Here is a 12,394-nt window from a genome sequence, read left to right as displayed (position 1 = left end):
AGGGTTCCAACAGAGCTTAATCCTTTTGATATCTGAGATATCTGGGATAAGTGAATTTTCTTCTGGAGAGGAGTGTGAAAGGCGCAAGGCTAAAGTCATAATGATAAATAAGTCTTTATTTTCAGTATAACCATACCAGAAAAAAGTCAAGGGAGGTTAGACCTCCCTTGCTTATTTTTGACCCAAATAATCGAGATTTTCGAAATCGCTAGCGTGTGCTAGCGTGCAAGCCTAGACAACGCTGATTATAGAACTGGAAATTCCAATTGGGTCAGATGAATATAGCAGGAGATATCGCAGATTGAAATTTGCTATTTTTGAAAAATGCCATTTCCAAGATGAAAATCTAAACGAAGATATATAGGCTGTTGGAATTGATCGCAGTAGATTTTGCGTGTTCGGCAACCTACAGGGTGGTCATTCGAAAACGAAACAGACGAGATTACAGACGAAATAAATTTTTTCGATAGAAATGCTCGGACAGGTCGATTTCTGTTTCGAGGGGGACAACTTAAGATGTAGGTTACGGACGCATAGCGCTTCAACCCTTGCTACTACAACCCTCACCCCCAATTTTGGAATAGGGAAGATGGGTTGAGTGATACCTCATTTGAAAGGTATTTTTATACTGATGTAAGCACAGTAATGGTTTTTTCATTTTATGCATTAGTTCTCGAAATATTCTTAACTAAGTATTTGAAAATGAAGTGGTGTTTTCATGTCACTTGTAGTGTTTTTTTGTAAAAAATCGACATTTTGAGCTTCAAAACAACCATGACTGTGGCTGTTTATCTAAATGTCGTTGATTGAAGAATTCTGTGGTTCTATTCGCACATTGATTGTTTGCAAAAAAAGTGAAATTATTTCCACCCGCTCTGCAATTGAATAAACCATGTCGAACAATGAATTAGAACACATACAAGTCTCGATTCAAAACTAAGAATAATTCACATGTCAAAGAACCAGTAAGCCAACTTAATGATCTGTTCGTAATAAATAAAAAATTATCGATTCTCATTTTTTTGAAAAAGATATGAATTCAATAATCAACAAAATGAAAACATTATTGAAGTCAACTGAGAAAACACTCCATAATTAAGTCGGAAATCGTTTCACGAATTGGGACTGGAATATTTCAGTGGCATCATTAATGATTCGATTTTCTTACCTGGTAATCTGATTAGAGATATGTACGTATTTGGACTTTTTGGAGATTTATATCGATCAAGTGTTACCGCATGTTATTGGAAATACTGCAAATTATATCGAAGATAATTTAGATTGAGTTTCAGCAAGATTGAGATCCTTCGCAATACGCTTTGTTTGTTCGACATCTTGATTAAAGATTTCTATGTCAGTGGATTGGAGGAAGGAAGCCACAGTCATGGTTGTTTTGAAGCTCAAAATGTCGATTTTTCACAAAAAAACACTACAAGTGCCATGAAAACACCACTTCATTTTCAAATACTTAGTTAAGAATATTTCGAGAACTAATGCATAAAATGAAAAAACAATTACTGTGCTGACATCAGTGTAAAAATACCTTTCAAATGAGGTATAACTCACCCCATCTTCTCTATTCAAAAATTGGGGGTGAGGGTTGTAGTAGCAAGGGTTGAAGCGCTATGCGTCCGTAACCTACATCTTAAGTTGTCCCCCTCGAAACAGAAATCGACCTGTCCGAGCATTTCTATCGAAAAAATTTATTTCGTCTGTAATGTCGTCTGTTTCGTTTTCAAATGGCCACCCTGTATATTTTCATACCAAAATTTTGAATATATGACACTGTTTACGAGAAAATTTTTTCTTTCATTTTCCTATATAGTAAATAATTTGTAAACAAATTACCAATGGTTTAACTTTTTCTTCTAATTCTTCGACTGAAATGATAAGGCTTTATCCGAGAACAATGGGTAGGCAACATCAATTCTCGGACTAACTCCCTCTGCCATCCACCAAGGACTCTATGAATACTGCATACAGATTCTCCGCCTTCTCTCTCTCAACTTTAAAATTCCCCTTGAAATATATCCCGATAGTGACCCCCGCACGAAGTGAGCATAAAAACGGCTACAGGATGGGGGACATCACTCGTAAAATATTCAATAATCTGAATACACTCTCGCACGGTTACGGATTATGCCGAATATGCGACGTGAAATATGCACGCCTTATTTGTGTTTCCTTCGAGGTATGCACGAAGATGGATATCTACGTGGGGGTAGGCAGGGAGGGAGGACTTGGAAGTTTTCGAAAATTGAGAGAACCGAGGAAATTGACTCCGGGAAGTTTGTTCGGAACGTAGGTCAGTATCGTTGGTATTGATTTCGCTTTGAAATGCAAAGGTTCGGAGGCAATCGGTCTGGCGTAACTTCGTCGAAGTGACTTACTCGATTCTTGAGAGGACGTCAAAGTTGCGGAGTTTCATTGGAAATTCGACCTCTGGTTTCTGTGTGTCGAATTCGAACAAACAGATTCAATTAAATCATTGCTAAATATGGGAATATGTGCGTGGGAGACTTAGGATATTTGCTTCTGAGTTTAATTGAAAAGATGAACATTCCCCACTATTATACTGAGTTTCAAGGCTATATATTTTTCATCAGAAAGTAGAACTGGTCAAAATAAAATAACTGAAAGTCACCTATTCCACTTAGATACGCACGGTCTACCGATTGACAAAAAACTGACAACATTGTGAAAAAACAATATACTTAAGTTCAAAATCTCACCAATTAAATTCGTCTGAATCATTCACATAATTTTCACATTAACATTTGAAGAAAGTTTGAATAATTTTTTTTTCCAGATGGTTCCCAGTGCAAAATGGGGTTGGATAACCTGGTTCATGGTAATCGCACTTAATCTACACATAACCTCATCAGTTAGTTTAAAGGTAAGTTCTTATATTTCTCCAGATCACTTACTAAAGGGTGTACTGAAGGTGAAACTGGTAAAAAAAAAGAGTCTGACAAAAAATAAATATTAAAAAACATTCAAAATGACAAAGTTGCAACAAAATTGAAGATGATTAGAGAAATAGATCCTTATACGACCCTAGATAATTTTTTTCGCAGTTATCGTAAAGCAATACAAAAACACTTATCTGGTGATGACTGACTCAACCATATTTAGATAAATTCAATATTATCACAAGTTGTCAACATGGATTCAGAACTGGTTGCTCAACTGAGATGGCTGCTCTTTCATTCACTGAAAGTACTTATGAATGGTTGGATGATGGTCTATTCGTCGCTGGTCTGTTCTTCGACCTATCGCGTGCGTTTGATTGCTTGTCTGTACCATTTATAATGAATAAGTTGTATAACTTGGGTTTCCGGGGAATCTTCTTAGAATGGTTACATAGCTTCCTGGTTGAAAGAACAATGGTTGTTAAGACTCTTTTTCGATAAAATATAATATTGATATTGGTGTCCCCCAGGGATCGGTACTAGGCCCTCTTCTCTTTATCTTGTTCGTCAATGATTTACCTGAACATCTTGATGACTATGTGTTGGGTTAATTTTTCTTTTACTAGGACCTTATCTTAGTTTGACTTGTCCTATACATTCATTTTTTGTAATGTCGAAAGGATCCATAAAGGGTATTATTGTTATGACTTTTGCCTTGCGGCTTTCACATTCTTCTCCAGAGGAAAATTCACTTATCCCAGATATCTCAGATATCAAAAGGATTAAGCTCTGTTGGAACCCTTTCCAGGTTTTCGGGCTCGTGGTAGTGGTCGGGTCCGGGTCGCTCCTCGGCTCCCTGTTGTAGGTTGGATTCCTGCTCCACCCGCACCTCCTGTCGGAGCAGACGGTGTTCCTCTGCATTCCCCATGTTCTTGCGTTTAGTTCTCGCCGTTCCCAGCAGTACCGCCTTCTGCATGACTCTATAGATATTTTCGTCCAACTGAAGTTTCCCCAAGTTCTCTAGTAGTTTCTTCGGTATCAGGCCTGAAGATGAAATGGCAATAGGGATTGTCTTGATATCTTTCAGCTTCTACTTTCTTCTCGTTTGTTCCTCGAGATCTCTGTATTTTCTGTGTGCCTATCTAGAAGATTGTTATTATTTGGAATTGCCACGTCGATGAGTAGTGCTCTGTTCTCATCCTTGTTGAGCAATATGAGGTCTGGTCTATTGTGGGTTATTTTCCGGTCTTTGAGAACCGTGCGATCCCAGTAGAGCTTCCGGATGGTAATTGTAATAAGGAACCTTTTTCGAACTTAGAAGTTGGTGTTTTAGTGCCAATTCTTGGTGAAGAATCTTGGCAACAGCATCATGTCTTTTTTTGTACTCCGTGCCCGCGCACTTCTGACATCCCCCGGTGATGTGCTGGATAGTTTCATGTGTTGTACAGCCATAACGACAGCTATCGTCCGCCACTGAGGGATCCTTGGCGATATATTTCATGTAATTTCTTGTTGGAATCACCTGATCCTGGATGGCGAGCCCTCTGTCTCAGGAAACAACCTTCCGGAAGTCAACCAGTAGTTCGACGCAGATATGTCGACGTAATCATGGTTGACCTCGTTCTGGTGCCTTCCATGCAAAGGTTTGCCAATTAGTTTCTGCATTTTACTTTCTGCAAAGTGTTCGAAGGTTTCCAAGTGATCCTGTTGTAGCTTCAACGGCGTAGAACTATCAGCAACACAAACTTCTCGATGGAGTTCTGACGAAGCAGCCTTGCTCAGGAAATATTTTCGAAGTCTTTCAATTTCCTGGGACATACGGTTGGACAAATCAACAATTCCTCTACCCCCAAGATGTCGTGGCAGCTCGGTCCGTTCTATTGAGCTTTTGGGATGATGTTTATTGTGTTTAGTCATATAATAATAATGTATTATTATTATTATTATATGGTCGTTTAGGATATTGGCCCTTTCGATTTTTACGTGGGAATGAAAATGGAAACTTAGGATTGCTCATTATTTAATAACTCAAACCATTTTGAGATGTAAAGGAAAGTAACTTCCATTACAGAAAAGACTCGAACAACTTTATTAATCAGAATGAGTATAAACTGCATTTCCACAACAAGTTCGGTTTGAAATGAAAGCGTGTAAAACTGCTGAGCTCGCAGCTCTTTACGTCAAGGATACATCTCAGCTTTCTGTGGACACCAAGTATTTTAAAACAGCATTCGGTCTCTCATTATAGAAACCGCCCAGCTCAAAACAGATCCGAACTATAAACCGTATGAAAACACTTCTCTCCTACGAACCGCCGATACCCCGATGTGCCACATACGTCCCTAAGACCGCAAACTCCGGCATTTCATCAGCATAAAGGACTCGCAGACATCAAACTGCAGTAGTATACGCGAAAAGTGCCACGTCCCGATTTCTCCCGCTTTTTACGATATTGGTTCCAGCGCGACAATGACGCTCTGATCGTAAAACGAAAGCGGGGGCGTCAAAAATGCAATTTCATCTGTCCGGACGTTGCACAAGCTTGCTCCGTTTCGGGATCGTCCTCTCCCAATATGGAAATTACCGTCGACAATGTGGACGGTTACTTTTTCCTCCCCCGGAAGACGTAGGGACGCGACGCGACATTACGAATTGACGCTGTTGCGACATCGAATTTCACCGCAATTTCATCCCCTCGAAGGGCCTCGTTGTCCAGGAGATATTGGGGATTTGGCCGATGTGATTGTCTGATCGATATTCGGAAACGAATACAATCTTTTGTCTTATTTGTTCCTTGAACGGAAAGTGGCATTCTGAAATGTTGGAGGTTATAATCCGTTATAGATTACCTAAACTGATAATCTGAAACCAATCAGCTTCATATTCTGTCGATGACTGACGCATCAAATGTTATAACATAGAGTTGTTACTCTTTGGTTGAAATATCTGTAGAAGAGCAATACCCAATAACAAAATTGTGGCGACGAGGCCTATTCTAACCTATAGTTGGGGAGCCCACGATGCTAAATCGGGATTTACTCGAGCGTCCTGGAGACGTGGAGTGGATTTTGAGGATTAGATGGTAGAAAGAAAAAAAGGTTCTATGATTTATGCACTTTCAGCGGTGGACAAAGCATCTGCATGGTCTCAAAGATGTAAAAAAAAATCGTCAGGTGAACATACTCGAGCGTGTCAGATTAAGATACTGTATATGCTCTACGTGTCTCTGATATTGAATTCATGCTTATTTGACATTTTGCGGGGTGGGAATGGCCGTACGGAAGAGTTGAAAATGGTAAAATAATTTTTTTTTACAGCGTGTCAGATTTTTGGAGGATATATTAATTGGACCATCTTAATTGATTCATCTGGTTGTTGTAGACGTGTTGATCCATCAATCTGATACTAATCAGGGGGGGTTTTCTTAATCTGACACTTTGAAGATGATAAAAATGCCTTTTTTTTCGAATATTCCCCTGCCTGTGCGTCTAATCGTTATTGTATTCATTATGAAAGTTGTAGATAGTAAAATTCTACACAACTTTTGTCTGAAGCAATTTTACATACTTTTAACTGTTCTCGAGTTAGAGGGCGATAAGGGCGAGAAGCTTAGCCCCTTTCACAAATGCGAAAGGGCAAGGTCAATGTAGAATCCCAGTCTAATCTACAATTGTCAAAATGACAAGGTATTTCTATGATGACAATTTCGAAATTAGTCACGAAAATTTTAGTATTGTCTGTGACTGAACCTAAAAATGTACTATTTTCCAACGATTGAATTTTCGCTTCAGCATGTATCGCTACACACTTCGCATTAATCGCCATATATCTCAAAAACGTTTGAACGTAGAAAAAATTGCTAGCGACAAAATTTGTAGAAAATATTATGCTCTACAACTTTTATAATGAATGCGAAAAAGATTTGAAGCCCAGGGAAGGAAATAATTCAAGAAAACTGATTTTTGTGACCTTTATGGCCAATTTTTATTGTTTCGGCTTGCTGAAACTGTCAGATTATATTTTTTTCGATATTCTTGAATCATTAGCTTCAAAATAAGGAAAAACGCCACCGCGCTCGAGAATGTACACGGGACGTTTTTTTTTTGCAACTTTGGCGCCCTCCCACACATTTTCGACACGCTTAAATTGTCAGATTGAGAAAATATATACTTTTCAACATGTAATTAACCACATATATCTTAATCTGACGCGAGTATGTACAATGATCGTTTTTTTTTACTATTCTGACAGGCAGTCCTAGACAATTCCCCCTATATACAGGTCTGTTATTTGGTAGAGGTACTCTACAGGGTCCAAGGTATATTCCCTTATATTAATCTGACACGCTCGAGTAAATACCGAATTTCCCTCTTCGGCTCTCCAACTACTACGCACATAGATGCCTTGGATGAGGACATTGTCAATAGTCTCCTAATACTATTCCGCAAGATCTGGGAACAGGGAGATGTGCCACAAGACTTCAGAGACGCTTTAGTTATCAACCTCTATAAGAACAAAGGCGATACGTCGAATTGCAACAATTACAGGGGCATATCGTTGCTTAATGTGGCCGGTAAAATTCTCTCGAAGATTATGGCTAATCGTCTGGTTCCACTCTTAGAGAGGCTTTTACCTGAATCCCAGTGCGGCTTTCGACCAAATCGAGGTACGGTGGACCTAATTTTTACACTTCGACAGCTACAAGAAAAGGCCCGTGAACAACAATCAAGGATTTATACAGCCTTCATCGATTTAAGCAAGGCATTCGACTCGGTGAATCGGAGAGCGCTCTGGAAAATCATGGCACGTCTAGGAGTACCCGAAAAATTCCTAGCAGTGTGTAAAAGCCTTCATACCAACAACACCGCTAGAATACAGCATAATGGCTCTACAACCGACCATTTCTCAACCAACTCTGGAATAAAACAAGGCTGCGTATTAGCGCCTTTACTGTTCAATATTTTCGCCATAGCTGTATCGATAATTGCTGACATGAGCATGCCCGTAAGAGGTGTTGGGATAAGATTCAGATTTGATGGAGGCCTGTTTAACCTGAAGCGCCTCAGAGCAAAAACCCGTACCAAGTTTATCACGGAACTTCAATATGCAGACGACTGTTCACTCATCGCTAGCAGCTCAGAGGATCTACAGATAATGATGGACACCTATAAACATATATACGAAGCTTTAGGCCTTAGACTCAATATTGACAAGACCAAAATCCTGGTAAGTCCGCCAGAAAGCCTTCAAACAGATATCAGCCTGGCAATGAAACTCTAGAACAGGTTGAGCAGTTCAAATACTTGGGAAGCTTCATAAATACTAGGGCTAACCTTGACACGGAAATACACAACCGTATCAATTCGGCATCACGGGCATTCTGGAAGCTGAAGGACAGAGTGTTCCAAAATCACGACCTCAATCTGAAGACCAAGACAGCTGTTTACAGAGCAGTGGTCCTCCCAACGCTTCTTTACGGAAGCGAAAGCTGGACTCCCTACAGGCGACATATTAAACAGCTTGAACAGACGCAGCAACGTCATCTAAGACAGATAATGCACATCAGATGGTTCCACAAAGTTTCGAATGCAGAAGTCTTGCAGCGCGCGAGTTGTACAACAATTGAGACTCAAGTAACGAGGGCTCGACTCAGATGGAGCGGCCACATTCTGAGGATGCAAGACACAAGACTCCCCAAAATAGCTCTATACGGCGAACTCACTGAGGGAGCCCGGAAACCAGGAGGCCAGTATAAGCGGTTTAAGGATACACTACATCAATCCCTAAAATCAGTTAATGCTAATCATAACTGGGAACAACTAGCGTTAGACAGGTCACAGTGGAGGTCTTTGGTCCACAGTTATAGTGGAGAATCGAGAAGGATACAGCGGCGGCCAGATCTGGTTGGAGACTATCCATGCCCTGAGTGTGGAAGGATCTGCAGGTCACGGTTGGGTCTCTTTAGTCACAGGAGGGCACACAGTCGCAACTAGCACTAAGAAGTTACAAGTCTGTTCGAATTTTTTTTTTCTTCTTCTTTTTGTAGATTTATTCCCGGTAACGGGATACAGCAATGAATGAATGGACATAGAATAAGTAAAAATAAGGAGGTGGTTGAAGGGAGCCCGTAGGGCGCCGGCAGACTCGAGCGAAGCGAGCGAACAGTTCTAGATGTCCAGTTCTAGAAGTAAGCTGTTCGACAAGCCTTTTTGACAAGTTTCTCAAGCCGTGTCATCTTGGATGAAAATTTTCCACAATATTACTGGTTAATGTTGGAATTACCTATCAAACAAATAGCTCCCTCCTGGAGAAATTGGTAATGCAGAACACCAAATATAGGAGCTGTATTAATCTAGTGCCGGACGTATTGGAACTTATAAACCACATTATCCGATTAGAAAGGCAGTTCTGAAACTCCATCGTCCCCACAATTACATCTGCATCATTCAATCGAGATTTACTCATCTCGATAACCCGTTTTTCCAACTGGAGCCCACATAAAATCCCCATCCGACCAATCAATCCACTCGTAGCCGCCGTTTTAAGATTAAATTAATCCAGAAGGGCATTAGTGTTGACGATCACGCTGCAATACCTAAATCAGGGCATTGCTTATCGATGCGGTTTCAATGCGAGCAATCGCATTGCCTCAGAATTGCCCCATGATGTGATTACGCCGTCGGTTATGATATGCCATATAATTAATATAATTCAATCATGGAGCAATCTCGCGTTTTATCGTCGGCCGTGGGTCGTACATTTAATGTTCGAATGGATCGAATCGGTGTTTTGGTGGAACATTCACCGATCGATGACACTGTTTCAGTCCGCTGGATTAGGTTAGATTGTTGAAAATCTTTAGTGGACAGTGCTCAATGTACTCACAAAGGGTTACAGTTATTTGACTGTTGGTAATTGTAACTATTAGAAATTGGAGGAACTTTAGTAGAACTATGAGAAACATTTTAGGCAACATGCGAGGTAGGGGGGTTGTTTTGCTGAAAATTTTGCAGTGTGAATATTTTATTTGCCACCTCTTCCTTTTTGTTAAGAGATTCTTCGATATATCCTTCAGCAACGTTTGATGATTTCCATCCACCATGCAAGCCTCACTGCGCAAAAAAATTAACGCTCATTATGGAAATCTCAAATTAATTCTACAACTGAAGGTGTTCTCAATGATAATTATTTTTATCAGAATTATGCATGCATATGTTATCCACTTTCAACGGTTTTCTTCAATACAGATGTTTCTTCCCAGCAGTAATAAAAAAAGATGATATTATCAGATTTTGAATGTATTGGCTCCATTCTGAAATCAGTTGTTCTCGATCAATTCTAGTGATCAATAGTTTTCTTTCGTTTGATTTTCTACACTCGATCGCTATGCAATTTGAAACACGCAATTTGACCCAAGAGGAATGTGCCCAAGCGGTAGTTTTGCGAGAAGAAGGGTGGACATACACAAGAATTGCAGAAATGTTTGGAGTTTCCCATACAAGTGTGTCCAGAATGTTGCAGCGATTCAGGGAGACAGGTATGAATGTCCGAAGACCAGGACAGGGTAGACCACGGGTAACAACGGCCATTCAAGAACGTTACCTGAGAGTTTCTTCGTTGAGACAACGGTTTGCAACCGCTCGCCTCCTTCAAATTCAGCTTGAGCAAACTCATGAGGTGCAAATTAGCACTCAGACAATAAGAAATCGCCTCAGAGAATATGATTTAAGGCCTCGTGTCGCGGCAAGAGGCCCAGCTCTTACCCCAGCCCATCGAAGGGCGCGTTTGGATTTTGCGAGAGAGCATATCCATTGGGAAGAGGCCGATTGGGAAAGAGTTCTCTTCACAGATGAGTCTAGATTCTGCTTCTACCATTGTGATCGACGTTCCCTTGTATACATACGTCCACATGAAAGATATGCTCAGTGCAATTTCCTGAATACTACTGGTTTCGGGGGAGGATCGATTATGGTATGGGGTGGAATATCTTTGACTGCTCGCACAGACCTAGTGGTCGTTGATAATGGAGCTATGAATGCTGATAAGTATATAAGGAACATTCTCGAAGAGCATGTAGTGCCATTTGCCCCATACATTGGGGGAAATTTCATTTTTATAGACGATAATGCCAGACCCCATCGTGCGCGCATCGTTCAGGAGTACCTTGAAGAGATTGAAGTCTCTAGAATGGAATGGTCAGCAAGACGTCCAGATCTCAAACCTTGTCAATTACCTTAATCATTAAATTTTCTTTATTTGGAGCTTCCTGGATACATTTTGGATTTCTTTCTACGTTGAAATCTCAAATTTCTTCGCCCTATAACCTTTAGATTGCCGTTTCAATAAAGAATTAAGTTTTGAATATGTCGATATATCTACATGGTGCTTAATTGCAAGGTTTGACTTCAACATTGAATTATTCGTCCACAATCTTGAAGATTTCATCTTTAAACAAAGGTCTTGGAAGTATGCCATCAAAACATTTTCTGAGAAAGAACTCGTGTTTTAACTCTTGCGATAGTCCATTATGTATATTCGTACTTTTCTCTTGATTTCTTCGGCTATATTTCTGATGATACAGTAGGTATTCACTGCTTCATTCAGCTCTGGAGGAGTCACAGAAATGAAAAATTCATCATCACTCATCATTAATTGTCAAATTAAGACTAATTTTTATATCTTTACTTTAACATATTACTGATAAGTATTAGTTCCAGATAAACATATTAGTTTTTCAGAAAGGACGGTCCTCTAGTGAAAATGACGTAGGAAACATAAATTTTCATTACGTGGTATCAACGAAAATGGTTCAACCACATTGTAACATATCTGGCTGAGCCGAACAGGACACGTACGAAAGTTCAGAACAAACTTGCGGAAAATTACAGTTACCTCCCCGAACTCCCTCCATAATTCCCCGGCGAAGTCAGCAAAAAATCGACGACCCGATAAAAGTAACGCGCGTAGAAGCAAAGCCGACTTGCCAGTTTACGATTGCCCTCTTTCCGTATTCCATCCGTCGGTAATGACTGGCGACATCGCATTTTCTGTTGTCCCGAACACGGGAGCTTTATAAATAACAGGGATCGAAAGTAACGAACAATCCCGTGCGCCCCATTGCCCGCCAAAGGGGAAAACACGGGGGAAAGCGGACTAGAAACAAAGCCGAACGATGGTAAATGTTAAATTAATTTTATGATATCATTAGGAAGCGTTCCCTTTGAGTGAGGTTGGCATTTTGGCCAGAAATGAGACGGAGCTTTGCTCGGGTGCACTGATTAGAATTCTTTTTCGCTCCGTCGATCTCTATTTTCGGCACGAAGTTTTTTTTATAAGAACAAATAGATACAGATTTCTTTTTAACGTTGAAACACCTGGGAAGACCTGTACCTTCTAGTTAGTTGATGAAGTCGGTTCCAAAAGGTGATGTTGATAATCAGCCAACACTTCTACAGCATTCTATATAAAACTCTTGTGAGACC

General features: G+C 40.2%; 1 protein-coding gene across 1 annotated transcript in view; it reads left to right on the top strand.

The window, feature by feature from the left end:
• The first annotated feature begins 2,815 nt into the window (after positions 1–2,815).
• LOC123309788 (follistatin-related protein 5-like) overlaps positions 2,816–12,394 on the top strand; it is a 138,064-nt gene continuing 128,485 nt past the window's right edge. The window contains exon 1 of the mRNA XM_044893058.1: positions 2,816–2,896. Within this exon, the coding sequence (XP_044748993.1) occupies positions 2,849–2,896 (48 nt within the window). The 5' untranslated portion in view covers positions 2,816–2,848. The remainder of the gene's footprint in view (positions 2,897–12,394) is intronic.

This window comes from Coccinella septempunctata, chromosome 1, assembly GCF_907165205.1.
Source record: "Coccinella septempunctata chromosome 1, icCocSept1.1, whole genome shotgun sequence".
Lineage (NCBI taxonomy): Eukaryota > Metazoa > Arthropoda > Insecta > Coleoptera > Coccinellidae > Coccinella > Coccinella septempunctata.
Note: the sequence above shows the minus strand (reverse complement) of the source record. Positions and strands in the feature narration are given on the sequence as shown.